Genomic DNA, 19,266 nt, shown 5'->3' on the forward strand with positions numbered 1-19,266 from the left:
TTTGTAAGCTGGACCAGCTGTCCCTGCGCCTTCCCTCTCAGAGTGGTGGGACAAAGGCACTGGTGCTCCAATGCCAGGGAGATGGCCAACACACAGCTCCTTCCTCACCCTTTGGCTTCTGGCTTCTCCTCCTTGGTTTTCTCCTCTTCTGTGACTTCTAGAACATAAGAAAGAGTACAGGGATGGCCAAGGGTAGCCTCTCTGGAAAGACCCATGAGGTCTTCACTTGCCCTGAAACCCCTTCCCCAACACTACAGCTCACTGGACATGCAAAAGAGAAGCCCATCCCATCACGGGTCTCCCAGTGGGCCCTGCAGAGAACAGACAGGTTGGACCGGTTTCCCCACCTGCTACAGCCAGAACCTGGTAGGCGGAGGCAGCCCCCTGGGAAATGGGTGAAGTGCTGAGAAAAGGGCTTGCGTGGTATGTGAGAGTCACAGCTCACTCAGGCAGTAGACATGAGTTTCATTGTTCTGTGGGACCTGCCACTTCTGGGAGCCACTGAAAGGCCCAGGAAGCTAAGGAAGAGCCCAACAGGAGTGCGCAGGGCCTGAGTCAGCTCCCTCCTCCAGGTACCCTACATAGGTGCATCCTCCTCCAGGGCTCAAGACCCAAGTCCTGCCTCAACCCAAACCTACCTTTCTTCTCTTCTGGCTCTTTCTCTTTTTCATCCTCTGTTTTGACTCTCTTGGCTTTTTTGAAGTTGGCAGAGTTCTTGCGGCCGCCCTCTCCTTCCTCATCAGAGTCAGAGAACTCTTCCTCACAGGCAATTCGTTTGTCCGAGGAACAGACTGGGAGGCAAGGGAAAGTATGAGAGAGTTAGAGGCCGTTTACCTCATGGTCTATGCCTACTGCTTCCCTGAGGGAAGGGGACCAAGAGAAGGAGAGGGAGGGAACTTGGACTACCTAACCTGTTCCTATAGACACTGGAACTTGAAATTTAGGTTTCTCAACAGGCAGGTAGCTTGGGGGGGATGTGGAACCAGGAATGGCAGAGCTGCCTACTGAGCGGGAAGGGTCTGGGTCTTACTTGAGATGCGCTTGTCAGGGTCTTCTTCATCCTCATCGCCACTTTCCTCTGGGATGGCATCCTCGGGAATCACCTGCATTTGGACCCCAGGAGCATGGGGCAGCATCCTCAGGTTCTCAAACAGTCGCTGTCTATAGTCAATGGGAGAGACGGTGGCTGGGCTCTGGTTAGGGACAAACCAGAGCCTGCAATGTTCAATCAAGGGGTGGCCAGAGGAATACTCACTTGATTTTCTCCAAGTACTCATTAGTGTTCTGGTTAGTCATATTGGAAGGACTGATGTGAAGCTTGAAATCTGGACCAAAGTATTCGAAGTAGTCATTGTATGGAAGCTCTGATTAGGGTAGGAGAAAAGAGAGTCAAGAACGCTGAGAAAAGCATTTGTGGATTTATCTGGGCCTGTTTACCCATCCATCAAATGGAGAAGAATGCCTCTGAGACAGGCTGAGACTTGGGTGCCTATGAGATTTTAACACCATTCTCCAGTGTCCATGCCAGTATATATGTCACTAGGAGAAGGCCCAAGCACTGGAATTAAGACACTTAGGCAATGCTCATTGCAAGTGCTCCCTTCACTCACGACCCCAGTTACTCTATATACTAGAGTAGATATTCCAAAGCTGTAAATAACCACTGATAGTTTTCAAACCAAAAACAGGAGGAAGAGGGGACAGAGTCAAAAAGGACTAGGGAAAAAAACTGGTGGCTATGATCTCTCCAACACAATGACATGGTATCCCCATATATGACCAATGGGCAAGGGGTTGTGAACTTGAGAACACAGGAGCTCCGGCCCCTGGCCCAGCCTACTCCAGCCGGCTCTGGAGCTATTACCATTAGGGATTTCCGTGTCCAGGGCCACAGCTGTTTCATACGTCCAGCACCGGGCAACATTACGAATGGTGTAACCACCTCCTCCCAGCATCAGCATAGGCAGGTTGAAGCTCTTGACAAATTCCACACACTTGGCGTGCCCTTTGGTGGGAAAAGGGGTACCGCATTACAGGAGCAACCAACAGGACCCTGCCCACAGGAAGAGCCCAACAGGAGCTCTGCTACCCGGTCTCACCTTTGATGGTCAGATTGAAGCAACCTAACCGATCCCCAGACAGGGAGTCTGAACCACACTGCAAGACCACCGCACTAGGCTGGAACATCTCCATTACTTTGGACATGACCTAAAAGGATACATCCTTGTTACCAACAACCTCAAGAACAGCTATACAGGTTTGGGGACGGAAACGTTGGGTGCCACACTTTTTTCTGTTCCTTATCACCTACTCCTTCCTGCCTTTCTGCTCTCCCTCATGCTGTGTGGTAGAGAAAAGGGAGTAGCAGGCTGGGGCTCTTGTTTCCCCACTTTGGATTTCAGTTTTCCAATTTGAAAGGATCTCTAAGACCCTTCTAGCCCTAACAGTGCTGAAACTAGAATGGTCTCCCTATCAACTCCCTAAGTCTTTCCCTTTCACTGCCCACGCTCCAGTGCCACTTCCTCTAAGCAGCCTTCCTGATCCTTAGCTGCACCTACTCCACTCATTCAGTCCTATAGACACAGAGCCTTATAAGCAAGCACTTCGTATTTCTTATTCTCATAACTAGATTCTGACGTTACTGAGGACAGAGACCATAACTCACACTTCTGTTGTGCTTACTATTAATACTAGGCACATAGCAGGCACTTATACTGGCCTACATGCCACTACATATTGCCACCTCTGCACTTCTGTTGGTGCTGTTCCTTCTGCTGAATGCTACCCCTGTGGCCCCCCACCTCCTTCTTCACATGGGTACTTCCTCGTTTTTCAAAGTCCAGCTCAAATGTCACCACCTGTGTGAAATCATCCCTGATTACCCTCTCCCTAGTCCAGGCAGCAGTTTGTCTCTCACTCCTCTGTTCACCCCTCAAAAACACAAGAACCAGGCCAGCCTGCCCGCAGAACATGCCAGACAGCCTTTCCAGAGCCTGTGGATGGGCTGACTGGTGAAGGGCTTTCCCAGACAACTACAGTCTGCAAAGACTGAAGTAAGTCCCTGCTTCTTCACATGTGCAGACATCAACATAAGACAACAAGAAACATGAAAAACCAAGGAGACATAATACCACCCAAAAGAACACAGTAGTCTCCCAGTGGCTGACCCCAAAGAAATGAAGATATAAAAACAGTACTGACCACACACTGTTGGGTTTGTGCCTGCCTTTCCTACCATAGACTGTGAGGGCAAAGATCATGTCTTAGATATTCTTGTATCCAGCAGAGGGTCTGAATATAGAAGGCATCAACACGTTTGGATGACTTTTGTTCCTCAACTGACCACACAACAATCCAGGGTTGAAATACCTCTCATTTCCAGCTAGCCTTAGTGGGGAGAGATGCTTGAGGTATAGTGGGGGTGCCATGCTCCCCGTCCCCTAGACTAACCCGTTTGTAGCCCAAGGAGTGAATAAAGCCACTTACCGGTTTGAAAATGGCCTCATAGGACTCGTCATCAATCCCATCTCGGAGCGGGTAGTTAACAGCATAATACTTGCCTTTGCCAGCCCCAATATCCTAATTAAGAGGGACATTAAAGTAAAACTGAAAGATGAAGCCAGGAGGAAATTCAAGGATGGGGGCTGGAGGGTTAAGGAAAGAGGCATTGTTTCTAAGAGAGACAAGCTGGGCCCATGAGGTGGGCCAGGACAAGGGTACCTTGTTAGTACCATTCCCTGAACTGGCAAATCTAGCTCACATCTCTGGACCCACTGCTGAGCCTATACTCAGGCTGAGAGCTGTTTATGGGGCCAGAGATTGAATATACCACCCCACAGCACAATATTTCTACCTCTGGATTGGGTCAGAGCTGGCAAGCAGCTGAGTGACAGAAATAACACCCATCTCCAACAGCCCTTTCCTCTCTAGAGAGCTTTACTCTCACTCCTCTACCCCGGTTCTCTCCTCTCTAGGGAGATGTGGAGGGAAGCAGAGAGAAAAGCAAATTTCTTCAAACTAACTTCAGAATAGTAAATGCTCGTATATTCTAACACTTGCCATAGCAAACAACTGAATTATTGCTGCTTTTCACCCTAGGGCTACCAGCATGGCAAAGTAGCTGATCTCACTGTATTTGTGTTAACAGAAGCATATGGAATAGCTCTACAAAGTAGCTTCCAAGGATTCTTATCCTGAGGTTCATGGATGGGCTTCAGTAAGGGGACATATCTATTAAGTATCCTATTGTCAGCTGCAAAATCTGAGGAGAGAGTCCCTAACAAGTCATAAGGCCAAAGGGGAAGGTGACCCAAAAATGTTATTAAAAAGAAGCTTTGAGGTGTGGTGCACACCTGGGGGATGAACATGCTTGAAGCTCTGACTTGGGTGGGGCAAAGGCAATATATGTAACCTAAACATTTGTACTCCCATTAATATGCTGAAAAGAAATCATATATTGCCTGTGTCTTTTAAATAAATCTGATTTCAATAAAATTAATAAAGTTATATATATAAAGAACCCTTAAGAGTCCCAAATCCTAGCCCCAAACTCAAGCCTTATGGGGGCATAGGAACAGAGTAATGCAACCCAGCTATGGCCAGGAGGGAAGTCCAATGAGTCAGGAGACCCTTTAAGTCCCATCATTTTTTTTCTCCAGAATAGAAAAGGGAGGAGATCATGGCAGGTGCTCCAGACTGGGCTGTGGAGTTCTGAATGGCAGAAGAGGCAGCAAGTGGTTTTTAGTGGCATGGGATAGGAGAATTAGAGCTAGCAGCTGAGGGTGAGCTGGTTGGCCCCTAAAGGGATTTCTCACCCGTAGGTCCCCAGTTCCTGGGAAGTACTCTCCATATTTATGAAAGGACACAGTCATGACCCGGTCTGTGGTATAGAAGGCCTCTTCCACGCCATCGCCATGGTGAATATCAATGTCAATATACAGCACCCTCTGGTGATACCTAGGATCAGAAGGGGGTCAGGGGTCTGGGGGGTCTTTGAGGATGGGACGCGCCAAGCGCGCCAGGTCCCAGCTTACCAGGCTGGCTGCCTCCCTCAGGTATCTCTAAGCACCAGAGACGTGGAAACTGGCTGAAGGAAGGTGGAAGAGCGGCCGGTTGTCTCCAGAGGCCTGACCAAGCCGACCAAGTCCGATCTTCCTACTCTACAGCCAGGGTCAACTCCGGCCACACAGGGACACTCTGGAGGCAGGATCTGAGCAGCGCCTGCCCCTGATCTTGCCGTGGGCTCAGATCAAACCAAGACCCCGTCAAGGAGAGGATGGCCAGAGACACTCACCGAACACATTCTAGCCAGCACATCGCTCGGAAAAGCAAACTAGGGAGGCAAGCCCAGGGGTAGAGGGAAGTGGGAACCTGGCCTAAGGTGCTCCTCCAAAAGACAAGGCCAGGCGGGCATACTTTAGCAGTTCCAGGATGGCCAAGACGATATCATTGACGTAACAGAAGCCAGATGCCTCGGACTTCTTTGCATGGTGCAGGCCCCCAGCCCAATTCACAGCGATGTCCGTCTGCTGCTTATTAAGTTTCACAGCACTTGCTGGGCGTGGGAAGAGAGAACATAAGCCAGTTACTAAGCCACTCTCCCCTTCCCCCAAGAAGCCCAGGGAACCCAGTGAGAGGTAGGACCTGCCTATTCAACAGCTGTATTGTACAATTCACAAGCCAGGCTGCTCCCTCCCACCCCATTCCAACAGGGAGTAAATATGATACTGCCAACTCTTAAAAACTATTTTCTAAACTGAGGATGGTAACCCATTAGTAGGCCTTAAAATTGATTTAGTGGAATTCTATTTAAATGAAATAGAGCAGAATAAAAATACCAGAGTAAACTGCTCTTTTGTAAAACTTTGGTTTCAGAATGAACGAATGTATGTGTGCCCACACACGTATTTCCTGGATTGCGTGTGTAAGTTTATTTCTTATTACGGTTCATAGTCAAAAAATTTTGAAAAAATACCAAAGATAATGCTTGCTCAAATTACAAATTGGTCCAAGAAGAAGTGAGAGAGAAATACACACACATCTGTGCAAGCACATTTGTGGCAGTGTTAACTTTAACAGCAATCAAAGCACGGAACAATCCAAAATGATCCAACAAGAGAGGACAGATTATATCTACTGACGTAGGTCCATAACATGAACTGATCATACAGCCACTAGAAATCATGCTGTAGAATACCACAGGGAAATTTTAAAGATTTACTAAGTAAAAAATGCAGGCACAAAACTGTGTGTACATATACATATAAAATATATATGATGTAACACATTTTTGTAAAATGTAAAATGTCCAAATATATACATACAAAACAAAGAATGGATATACTAACACCAAAATGGCAACAGTGATTATGGATGGACAGTGTGGCTGTGGATGATTTTGTTTTTTTCTGTGTATTTGTTTTCTGTAATTATATTGGGGGGATGGATATAGTGATCATAGGAAAATAAATATTTGTTAAGAAAGGGTTTGGATTTCACCTCAGTCTGTACCAAAAAAAAAAAAAGAAGAAAGAAAGAAAGGGTTTAGAGTAATCCTAGAGTTAACCCAGAAGCTACAAATGGAAGTGGGAGATATGTGGGGAGTATTTTTGACCTCTAAAGGCAATTACCATACTCTTTCATAAGACACAAATGATGACACTTCCATTTTTATAGCACTTTGCAGTTCACAAATTGCTTTTACATACAGCATCTCAATAACCCCATAAGGTCTGTAGGGAATTCCTTGGTAGGAGAGGACAGTCAAGGACACCTGTTAGTACCATGTCAGAGACTGAACCTGGGCTAAGACTAAACCAGAAGGACATTTTAGAGACCTAAAGTAAAAACCCACAGGAACTTTCTACATGGTTAGAGATCAGCCTATTAGGACAGCGGCCTAAACGGCAGACCTCAATAGAACAGCCCAGCCCAGGCCTGGGGAGGGGATGTATATTCCTTACCCACAGAGCCACCAGTAGACAATTGACAGAACTCAAACAGGCCATCAAATACTGGACAGTCCTCACCAACGTTGACTTGAAAGAAATAAGCAAAATGTTAGTTTCCACAATTTCCTTTAGATATTTATGAGCTAATGGAAAAAGCATAGAATTTAAATTCAGAAGGCATGGGTTTGGCCAGGTGCGGTGGCTCACGCCTGTAATCCTAGCACTCTGGGAGGCCGAGGCAGAGGATCACTCGAGGTCAGGAGTTCAAGACCAGCCTGAGCAAGAGTGAGACCCCCGTCCCTACTAAAAAAAAAAAAAAAAAAAAAAAAAAAAACAGAAATAAATGATCTAGACAGCTAAAAATATATATGGAAAAAAATTAGCTGGGCATGGTGGTGCATGCCTGTAGTCCCAGCTACTTGGGAGGCTGAGGCAGAAGGATTGCTTAAGCCCAGGAGTTTGAGGTTGCTGTGAGCTTGATGCCACGGCACTCTAGCCCGGGCAACAGAGCAAGACTCTGTCTCAAAAAAGAAAAAAAAAAAAGAAGGCATGGGTTCTAGTCCAGGCTCTAGTACTTACTGGCTGTGTGACTGTATCAAGCTGTTTAACTTGTTTAAACTTTAGCCCATTATCTATACCAAGCAATAATGATATCCACCTGACCCAATTGGGGAGAAAATTAACAGAAATCTAACATGGGAAAGCAGTTAGCAACTTGGAAAATGCAGGTTCATTCCTTGAGGAAGAAACATTTATCCTCTTCTTCCAGCCTGAGTTTGTTCCTGGACCTCACACTAGCTGACCAACAAGGGTGAAGAACAGAGACCTGTATAACTGTCATTCACTGAGCACTTGCAATGTGCCAGAAACTGTGTTAAATGCTTTAAATCCTGAGATCATTTATCCTCACACAACCTTCTGAGGTAGGATTTGGTTCTATCTTATAAATGGGGAAACAGGCTCAGAGAGGTGAAATGCAAGCAAACGGCAACAGCAGTATTCAAGCTTCAAGCTTTGGTTTGTCCTAAAAGCCTGTGAAAATATACCCTGGACTTTTCCCACGTCCTGCCATATATACAACCTCATTTGATCCTCACAACAACCCTATGAGCTGGACAAGACAGATATCAACAACACCGTTCAGAGGAACTAACGGATACAGAGAAGTTAGGTGACTCGCCCAAGGTTATATAACCAGGCAGTGGCAGAACCAGAATCAGAGTCCAGGTGTCTTGACTCCCACAGTCCAGTGCTCTTTTTACTACACCCACAGTGACAACTGGAGTAAAGTTATTTCAGGCCTAAAGGGGTAAAAGTACAAACTAGTACATAATGTGGAAACACATGCAAACAATAATGCAAATGAAATGAAAGACAGGAAGGAAAGCACACCTGGAGGTTGTAGACCCACAGAGCTAGAGGGGAACCTTATGGCTCCAAGTCTCCTCTAACAGAAAAGGAAACTGCTGGGACATCAGTGATGTACAGGAAGTTAGAGGCAGGAGTGGGGCTGGATACTTATTCTCTTGCCCCAACCTTCCCACTGCACTCACTGTTACCAGCAGGAGTTCCCAAAGTAGAGTGAGGAGGAGGAGCCCTGGGATGCGGACAGTAGTAAAATCCAGCTTGGCTTGTGGTAGTAAAAATCTCAAAACACAGTGCTCAGCAAGGCGAGGTGGCTCATGCCTGTAATCCTAGTGCTTTGGGAGGCAGAGGTGGGAGGATCAGTTGAATCCAGGAATTTGAGACCAGCCTGGGTACCACAGCAAGACCCCTCCCCACCATCTACAAAAAATTAAAAAAACGAGTCAGGCACAGTGGTGCGCGCCTGTAGTCCCAGCTACTTGGGAAGCTGAGATGGGAGGATCACTTGAGCCCAAGAGTTTGAGATTGCAGTGAGTGATTGTACCGCTATACTCCGGCCTGGGTGACAGAGACCCTGTTTCTAAAAAAAAAAAAAAAAAAGGAAACAAAAAACACAGCTGAAGTTCAAGAGTTACCAACTCTGGTCCTGCCCTAAACTGAGGGTGCCCAAGCTCTGGTGCTCTAAGGAGGTGTAGCTGCATGAGGGAGTGAGTAGTGGGTGACTCTTTTCCTCACTTCCTGGGTAAACACTGGCAGGCTGTGTAAATAAGAACTTTGGTCCCTGGGGCCAGGCTATTTATCCATTGGCAACTGATTTTCTCCTCTGGCTGCTTCCTTTTGCAGTGGGTTTGGCCTGCCTAAGTTTCCAACCTTTGTTTATACTGCTTTGGGATGTGGAGCCCCCATGGGAGGGAACGGGTGTTTTAGATATGAGAAAAAAATATCTTCCTTCAGGCCCCAAACCAACATGTGGCCCAAATGGTCAGCTCCTTTATTCCCAGCTCAATGAGATGTGTGATCAGAGATGGAAAGGGGGGAAGTAGGAGGAGCTAATCTGTGAGGTAGGGAAGACTTTTGTGTGGGTTTTCCCTCTTCCCACTATAAATACTTTTCTCATTCTTAGGCTGGCTTTAGACTGAAGGGGAGCAATACCAGGTGAGAGGTGGCGGAGTAGAGGCAGGCAGAGAAGGCAGTAAAATGCATAGTGAAGAAATGCAAGGGATTAAACAGTGATTTCAGGATAGTGTTTATATCTCGGTGGTGGTGGTAATGGGGCGGGGTGTGGAGGGCAGTGGGAGAGAAAGGGTATGTGATCAAGGAGAGGTACCCAGAGGGACTTCAACTGTATTGATAATATTTTCTTTCTTAGGCTGGGTAGTGGGCACAAGGATGTTCATTACGTTATTTTTTAATATATTTTTTGTGTCTGTAATATTTTACATGCACCTTATATTGTAAAAACTCCAGAATCAGAGGACTAGAGTTCCATTCTCCATTTTACCACACCTTGCTGTGTGACTCTGGGAAAGTCATCTCACCTCCCTGGGTCTCAATTAATATGTCTATAAAATGGACGAGAATGTCTCCCAATTTTCTTTTCTTTCCTTCTTTCTTTTTTTTTTTTTAGAGACAGGTCTCACTATGTTGCCCAGGCTGGCGCTAAACTCCTGGATTCAAGTAATCCTCCTGCCTCCTGAGTAGCTGGGACTACAGGCACCCAGACCTAATAGACCTAATTTTTCAATGTACAACTTTGGAATGCTGGATTCAGAAAAACTGGAGTGCCAAAGCAGAACCTGCATGCTCCTGAGGGCCTCATATTTTGTCTGCTTTGACAGATTTGTAAATAAAAAAATAATAAGTCATAATAGCAAAAGCTCCTAGTCATTGACGGTACTTACTCTGAATATATTATCTCATCTATCCCCCCATCCCAGACTATGAAATGAGCACTACTGTCTTCCCCTTAAAGAAGACAGGTAACACTCAGAGAGCTAGGGGACTTACTCAAGAACACATAGCTGAGGATTCCAAGTAAGACGTAAAAGCTCATTTTCTTGCTTTAATACCAACCTGCTTCTCTAGTGAGAGCCTGCTCTACTGAGAGTAGAGCTGATCCTTGGCCTAAATGGGTTATGGAAACCCCTAAAGCCATCTACAGCAAAGGAATGAGTTTGCCTCACCTTGGAGGGAAATAAGACCCTGCAAATTCAGAAAGCAAACACCCCACTCAGAGGGGGCAGCAGCTCCTGGAGTTGTGGGGAGTAAAGAAGCTTCATGCTTTGAGGAAGGTCTCCATGTTTCTGTCATCATTACCACTGTACAGTTATTGGAACTAATAAATAACTTTCTTCCTTGGGAATAAGACTACTTTGTGGCCAGCAGTAATAAACCAGTGTCACAGATTTCCTGATATTTCAATATAGGCTGTCATAAGCTAATGAAAACTTCTTTTGGACAATACTATTACACTGTTTGATTGTATGGGGTCTTAGGTGCTAAGGTAATTTCTAAAATAACACAAGGAAGAAGTCAGGTGTGCTAGTTGTGTCCTAAATTTGAACAAATGTTTTCCACACAGCTAAAATAACTCCCACAATTCCTATAAACTGTGTTTCGGTTTTTTTTTGAGACTGAGTCCCACTCTGTCAACCAGGCTAAAGTACATCATGATGCCAACCAGTGGCATCATGAGAGCTCACTGCCACCTCCTGGGCTCCAATGATCCTCCTGCCTCAGCCTTCTGAGTAGCTGCAATTGTAGGTGTGCACCACAATGCCCATCTAATTTTTCTGTTTTTAGTAGAGATGGGGTCTTGCTCTTGTTGAGGCTGGTCTTGAACTCTTGACCTCAAGCAATCCTCCTGCCTAGGCCTCCCAGAGTGCTAGGATTACAGACGTGAGCCAACATGCCTGGCCTGATTCTTATAAAATGAGTGTGGCTTCTGAGAGGGCACTTATTCTGGAGTTTCAAGTCCCAGGGGGCAGGGACAGAATCACCTCATCTCAAAGATTACATCATCTAGAGTCTGTCCTGAGTAGCTTCTAAATTCTCAATTAATATCCACACAGTATAGTTATAGCTGAATGGAAATTAGAGATCATGTGGCCCAGCCCATTTTACCAAAAAAAAAAAAAAAAAAATCTGAGGGCAGTGACTTCCCCAGTCAGTTAAGAGTTAGAGCTGGGCCCTGTATCTGTTGTCTCCCCCTCCCAGGTCAGAGTTTTTTCCATTACAATCATTACAGTACTCTTGGGACCGTCTTATGAACCTAACTAGAAAAAGCCCAACCTCTATAATTTACAATTAGGAAACAAGGAAAACCAGACTTGGGAAAAAAGAAGCACTTTGGCATCCTTGGGAGACAGGGGAAATCAGGTGTCAGCTGAATGGGAGACGCAAGGAAGGCAGAATAGGCCTCCACAATGGAAAGGGAGACCCAACTGGGGGCTTGAGAGTGTGGAGAGAACAGAAAGGACTTACATCTCTGCATCTGCTTGCTGTATTCGGACATGTTATCTGGACGGATGGAGCGCAAGAATTTAATGTAGTCATCACTGTGGTACTTGGTCATCTCCTCAGCATTGGCTTTGTGAGGGCGCTAGAGGGCAGAAGGGAGAAAGGGCAAGTTATTCTCGACTCCTGCCAGTCTTTACTCAGTCTGAACACATTATTTTCTGCCTAGCACAGAGCTAGGTGCTGTAAAGGATAAAAATAAATAACAGATTAGATTTAGGCCGAGAAACTTACAATCTAATTAGGAAAACAAAATTATCAAAGGAGACTGGATCTCAGAACACCTAGAATGCAGCTCAAGCTCTGTTGCTTAGGCAAGTTATTAATATGATCTCTTCTGCCTCAATTTCCTCATTTACTAAATAGGGACATCTACCTCATAGGGAAGTTGTGAGAATTGAATGAGATTCTTAAATCTCTTTGTAAACTGTAAGGTGCTTTACGAATTATTATGTTTTATCATTAAATATAACAATATATAATTATGGGCCAAATGGCTCCAAGAATTCAAGAAAAAAGAAAATTATCCCGCTGTTGTGGCACCTTATAGTCCTAGCTACTCAGGAGGCTGAGGCAGGGGGATCACCTGAGCCCAGGAGTTTGAGGTTATAGTGAGCTATGATCATACCCCTGAACTCCAGTCTGGGTGGCAGAGTGAGACTCTATTAAAAAAGAAAAAAGTAACTACTGACAACTGAAATAGATGGGAAATCCTTCATAAATCATCACACCAACAATTCTGATCACATCCTCCTCACTAAAGCTTCCTTGACATGATAATTTCCTGGTCATGATTACTCTTTCCCTCTTTTTAAAAATTCTCTTCTCTTCCTCCTATCCCTTAAAGGTAGGTCCTTTAAAAATGATCCTCTTCCTCTCTAATTACCAATACAGCAAGTCCTCACTTAACATCATCCATAGGTTCTTGGAAATTGTGACTTCAAGTGAAATGATGTATAAAGAAACCAGTATTACCATAGGTTAATTGATATAAACAAGAGTTAAGATCCTAGCAGCATATTTCTGGTCACAAAAATATCGCCAAATGCACAATAAAAGATGCGGTATGAAAGTGCTCAGTGAGCCTAACATGTTTGTTACTGTTTTTTGAACTGTGTGGTAGTAGGAGGTGCTCCTTGAAATTTTCACTTTGCAAACATATATTTTTTTATTTAACCTACCACCACTACCATCTCCGTTGCTCACCGATTCACCAAAAATTGGGTAAATAATGAGTTTAGGTTAACTGGCATGTCTAAATTTTACCAGTTTGACTGAGTATGGGTGTGTGTGTGCTGCCTGGCACCCTAAGGTGCTGGAACAGACTCTGGCCACCCTCGAAAAATGAATGAACGAATCCAAATTATTGTCAAATAAAAATTAACCTAACATGCACATCTTTGGGATGTAGGAGGAAACCAAGTACCTGGAGAAAACCTATACAGACAAGGAAAGAATGCACAAACTCCACACAGACAATAGCCGGCTGGGAATCAATTTTTATAAAGACTCAAATCACTTCTAACATTAAACACTGAAATAAACGTGAACGATACATAAATTTAAGAAATATTTTAAAAACAAGTAAAATCACTTTTTTCTCATCAACCTGATAATGAAATGACATTGAACAAAGCAATGTTATTCGAGGATCTGCTGTACTTTTACAGTTTATAAAGGATTTTCATTTTTTTTATAAATTTTTTTTTTTTTTTTTTTTTTTTTGAGACAGAGTCTCACTCTGTTGCCCAGGCTAGAGTGCCGTGGCGTCAGCCTAGCTCACAGCAACCTCAAATTCCTGGGCTCAGGCCGGGCGTGGTGGCTCATGCCTGTAATCCTAGCACTCTGGGAGGCCGAGGCAGGTGGATCGCTCGAGGTCAGGAGTTCGAGACCAGCCTGAGCAAGAGCGAGACCCCCGTCTCTACTAAAAATAGAAAGAAATTATCTGGCCAACTAAAATATATATAGAAAAAAAAAAATTAGCCGGGCATGGTGGCACATGCCTGTAGTCCCAGCTATTCGGGAGGCTGAGGCAGTAGGATCACTTAAGCCTAGGAGTTTGAAGTTGCTGTGAGCTAGGCTGACGCCATGGCACTCACTCTAGCCAGGGCAACAAAGCGACACTCGGTCTCAAAAAAAAAACAAAACTCCTGGGCTTAAGCAATCCTTCTGCCTCAACCTCCCGAGTAACTGGGACTACAGGCATGCGCCACCATGCCTGGCTAATTTTTTTTTCTATATATTTTTAGTTGTCCAGCTAATTTCTTTCTATTTTTAGTAGAGATGGGGTCTCACTCTTGCTCAGGCTGGTCTCCAACTCCTGAGCTCAAAAGATCCACCCACTTCAGCCTCCCACAGAGTGCTAGGATTACAGGCGTGAGCCACCACGCCCAGCCTATAAAGCATTTTCAATACACAGCTAACTTTTATTGTTTCCTCTGTGCCAGTCACTATTTCAAGCATTTTAAATGCTATCTCACACGATCCTCACAACAGCCTTTTAAAGTTCATACTATTGTTATCCTCATTTTGTAGTGAGGAAACTACAAAAAGGTTAAGTCACTTGCCCAGGGTTACACAGCTGGTAAGCTGGAATAGGAACCCAGAGGTCTGGCTCGGGTAGTGTTTGACAGACTGAAAGAGAATGTTTCATCAAAAATACCCATAGTGAAGCCAGGCGCAACGGTGCACACCTGCAGTCCCAGCTACTTGGGAGGCTGAGGCATGAGGATTGCTTGAGCTTAGGAGCTCAACAAAAAAAAAAAAAAAAAAAATCATAGTGAAAGAAGCAAGATTTGGATCCAAATACCAAGTTGTTTTTACTACACTAAGTCCTTTACCCTCTCGGCAATCTCACTGAAGCTCTCTGCTTTGGCTATCCCTTCTACACAGATGACTGCCCAAACTCTATCTCAGTCTTGATCTTGGTTCTGAGCTCTAGGTTTACAATTCCAATAGCTACCCAGCCAGTTCCACCCTCAAACCCTAGAGGCACTTCAAATTCAACTGAACACAACAACTTGTTTTTGGGACCCCAGAAGCATACAAATTCAACTTAACTTCCAGAACTTCTCTCTTTTACTATTTCTTTTTTTTCTTTTCTTTTTTTTTTTTTTTGAGACAGAGTCTCGCTCTGTTGCCCGGGCTAGAGTGAGTGCCGTGGTGTCAGCCTAGCTCACAGCAACCTCAAACTCCTCGGCTTAAGCGATCCTCCTGCCTCAGCCTCCCGAGTAGCTGGGACTACAGGCATGCGCCACCATGCCCGGCTAATTTTTTCTATATATATTTTTAGCTGTCCATATAATTTCTTTCTATTTTTAGTAGAGACGGGGTCTCGCTCTTGCTCAGGCTGGTCTCAAACTCCTGAGCTCAAACAATCCACCCGCCTCGGCCTCCCAGAGTGCTAGGATTACAGGCGTGAGCCACCGTGCCCGGCCTACTATTTCTGTTAATGATACCAACACCCACTCAGGCTACAAACATGTCATTTTAAACTCTGTCCGTTTTCACTTTCATTGCCAGTCCCTCTCATCATACCTCCATAATCTTGACTGCATCCACTACCCTATTTCTCCCAAAGGAGAGAAGGATGTGCCATCCCAAAATATGTTTAATTGGTATATTGATTATCTAGAGTTGAAAACATTGGAGAAATTATAATTTCAGAAAGGGCAAGCTGGCCAGGCATGGTGACTGGCACCTGTAATCCTAGCACTTTGGGAGGCTGAGGTGGGAGGATCACTTGAGGCCAAGAGTTTGAGACCAGCTTGACCAAGGCCGTCCCTCTCTACAAAAAATAGAAAAATTAGCTGAGCATGGTGGCATGCACCTGTAGTCCCAGCTACTTGGGAGACTGAGGTAGGAGGATCACTCAAGCCCAGGAGTTTAAAACCGGTTGCAGTGGGCTATGATGACACCACTTCACTTGAGCCCTGGAGACAGAGTAAGACCTTGTCTCAAAAGTAAAAAAAAAAGTAAAAAAAAAGGGCAAGCTGACCTGTCTCTTCTTGATTGCAGCAAGCCACAAAGATTCCTCTGAGAAGTGTACACTAACCATGTAAGGGTGAGAAAATAGGCTTATCACTAGAAACTTGGAATTGGAGGCTGCAAGGGATCTGAATAAACATATTTAACTAAGTAACTCTTATCTTCTACCTGTTTTACACTCCTCCCCCATCTCCTACTTCTCTAGAAAATTTACTGCCCCTAGCCAGATTTTCTTTCTCCTGTCATTTCTTCTCAAATATATCATTCTTTGTCTAAAAAGTATAAAAGCATCTTGCTTTGGCCACTTCCTCGGACTTCACTCTCTTATGATGATCCCCAGGTACCTGTAAAACCAACAAAATTTGCATACTTTTCTCTTGTTAATATGCCTGGTGTCAATTTGGTTTCTAGGTCCAGCTGTAAAGCCCACTGAGAGCTAAAAGGGGAGTTGGAGGTATCTCTGGCTCCCCTACACTGCTACATCCTCCGTTCCCAGGTTTCCTATTCTCACCACCATCCACCTAGTTGCCCAAGATAGAAGCCAGAGTACCATCTTCGATTCCTCTCTCCTCATCCACTATGTTCAAATTCTCTTGAAACCACCACCAATGCATCTGTCCACTTCTGTCCCTAGGCCACCACCTTTTTGGCTTGGATTGTGGCAACAATCTTCTAACTGGTGATCCAGCCTCAACCTTAACATTGTGAATTTATGCTCAGTCCTACATGCAGAGTTATCTTTCTTAAAATGCAAACTGAATCATGTCACTCCCCTCTGAAAACACTTCAGAGGATACTCACAATATCAAGTTTAAATTCTTTAACCTGGCTTGGAATAATCTGATCCCTGCTTACCTTTCTAGCATCCCCCTAAATATTTTATGCTCTAACCCAGGGAACACCAAATTCAAAACTTATAAGGGCCAGGCAGTTTAGCTAATTTGGTGCTTAAAATAAACAAATAAACAAAATACCAGTGAGCAGAGGACAGCCTTTATTTACATAGCTCTGGCTGATTACTGCCATGGGGGAATTTGGGTCCAACTGCCAGATCCTTGCCAGTCAAATTTCACTTTTTCAAAGGTTAGCCATTAACATAAGGTTCTTAAAATACTTTGTGGGTTAAACAAAACATGTTTGAGGGGCTAAATTTACTTCATGCACTGTACCAATCTGCCAAGCACTGTTTTATTTGAAATTCCCTAAGGGCAATCTCTCTTTCTCACCTTTAGGCCTTTGCATATGCCATGATCCAAAATACTGTTCTCTTCCAACTCTCTACTCAACTTTTAGGTTGCAATTGAAAAGTCAGGATGGGTATGGTGGCACACACTTGTACTTCCCACTAATAGAGAGGCTGAGATAGGAGGATCACTTGAGCCCAGGAGTTTGAGGCTGCACGGCGCCATGATCACGCCTGTGAATAGCCACTGCACTCCAGTCTGGGTGACATAGCAAGACCCTGTCTCTTAAAAAAAAAAAAAAAGAAAAGAAAAGAAAGAAAGAAAAGTCAATTATGCCGGAAAGCTGACTTTAACTCCTCAGAGACTCAGTTAAGTAACTCTGAAGTAATCGCCTGGTAACTCTGTACTTCCCTTACCATAACACTCAACAAACTGCATAGAAATTGCATGTTTGCTTGGTCTACTCTGGGAGGCCAGAAGCAGGTTAGTCTGTATTCTAAGCAACAAACATGGTGCTTGGCATGTAGCAGCTGCTCGGTAAGTATCTGTTGACCTAATAAATTAACACTCACTTGGATTATTTTTGGCCTCCTAATTGGTCCCATTTCTACACATCCTTATCATCTTCTATCTTCCATATTGGTATCACAAAAATCTTAAAATTAATGCCCTGCTCTCAAACATTCAATGACTCCCTATTTACAAAAGAAAAGACTCTGAACTCTCTGATATAGCAATCAAGGAACTTCACAAGGTTCCTCTCCCAATCTAATTCCCCCTGCTCTCTTTCATAAATACTATACTCCAGACAAACAACTCTTCCTCAACAAGACCTATAGAGCTTCCCAACACAGTATCTGTGATCATGTCCTTCCTACCTTTTGAAATTTATCCCTTATCCCAAATCTCTGAAGGACACAGCTCACCTCAAATGCCACCTTTTACAAAGTACAAGCAAATCTTCTAAGAACCCATCTTCATCCCAGGACTCAAAGTTCCAAAGAATACAGTAGTCCTTCCCTTATGCTTGGTTTTCATTTCCACAGTTGAAGTTACCCTGAAGCCAACTGTGGTCTGATAATATTAAATGGAAAATTCCAGAAATAAACAATTTATAAGTTCTAAGAGCTATTCTGAGTAACGTGATGAAATCTTGAGCCATCTAGCTCTGATCCATCCCTTTGTGCAGTGCACCCACGTTATATACACTACTCACAAGTTCACTTAGATCACATAGATTGCCTGTCAAGGTATCGCAGCGCTCATGTTCAAGGAACCCTTACTTTACTTAATAATGGCCCCAAAGTGCAAGATTAGTGATGCTGGCAATTTTGATACGCCAAAGAGGAACCATAAAGTGCTTCCTTTAAGTGAAAGGATGAAAGTTCTGAACTTAATATAGAAAGAAAAAAAAAATCATATGCTGAAGTAACTAAAATCTATGATAGGAATGAATCTTCTATATGTGAAACTGTAAACAATATATTGTTATAAATTTTCTATTGTTTTATTAGTTATTTTTGTTAATCTCTTACTGTGCCTAATTTATAAACTAAACTTTATCAGAGGTATGTATATATAGGAAAAAACAATATATATATATAGGGTATAGTACTATCCACGGTTTCAGGTATCAACTGGGGGGGCCAGGAACATATCCCCCTTGGATGAGGGGGGACCACTGCAAGACCTCACAGTCAAAAATCAGAAAACATATAGGAAACAAAGCATCAGGAGTGAGAGCCCACAGAAACAACAAATAGCAGAATCAGATCTACAGAGACCTTGAATATATGTTTAAATAAAAAAGAACTAGGCCCAGCATGGTGGCTCATGCCTGTAATCCTAGTACTCTGGAAGGCCGAGGTAGGAGGATCACTTGAACTGAGGAGTTCCAGATCAGCTTGAGCAAGAGTGAGATCCATCTCTACTACAAATAGGAAAAATTAGCTGGGTGTGGTGAGTGCCTGTAGTCCCAGCTACTCAGGAGGCTGAGGCAGGAGGATTGCTCGAGCCGGGCAGTTTGAGGCTGCTGTGAGCTAGGCTGACACCACAGCACTCTAGCCCAGGCCACAGAGCGAGACTCTGTCTCAAAAACAAACAAAAAAAAAGAAGCTAAAGGAAGCCTTCTTGTGAGACTTTTAAAAGACCTAAATAAATGGAGATATATCACGTTTATGGATTTGAAGACTTACATTCTCAAGATACTAATTCTCCCTAAGATGATGTATAGATTCAATGAAATGTCAACCAAAATCCCAGTA

At 44.1% G+C, this 19,266-nt stretch overlaps 1 protein-coding gene across 1 annotated transcript in view; it reads right to left on the minus strand.

Moving 5' to 3' along the window:
- HDAC1 (histone deacetylase 1) overlaps nt 1-19,266 on the minus strand; it is a 31,939-nt gene that overhangs the window by 790 nt on the left and 11,883 nt on the right. The window contains exons 3-13 of the mRNA XM_045548392.1: nt 11,799-11,916; nt 6,963-7,037; nt 5,416-5,554; nt 4,815-4,956; nt 3,487-3,579; nt 2,100-2,208; nt 1,865-2,005; nt 1,256-1,364; nt 1,031-1,161; nt 639-791; nt 109-157 (exon numbers count right to left, since the gene is read on the minus strand). Coding sequence (XP_045404348.1) covers nt 109-157; nt 639-791; nt 1,031-1,161; nt 1,256-1,364; nt 1,865-2,005; nt 2,100-2,208; nt 3,487-3,579; nt 4,815-4,956; nt 5,416-5,554; nt 6,963-7,037; nt 11,799-11,916 — 1,259 coding nt within the window. The remainder of the gene's footprint in view (nt 1-108; nt 158-638; nt 792-1,030; nt 1,162-1,255; nt 1,365-1,864; nt 2,006-2,099; nt 2,209-3,486; nt 3,580-4,814; nt 4,957-5,415; nt 5,555-6,962; nt 7,038-11,798; nt 11,917-19,266) is intronic.

This window comes from Lemur catta, chromosome 3 (assembly GCF_020740605.2).
Source record: "Lemur catta isolate mLemCat1 chromosome 3, mLemCat1.pri, whole genome shotgun sequence".
Taxonomy (NCBI): Eukaryota; Metazoa; Chordata; class Mammalia; order Primates; family Lemuridae; genus Lemur; species Lemur catta.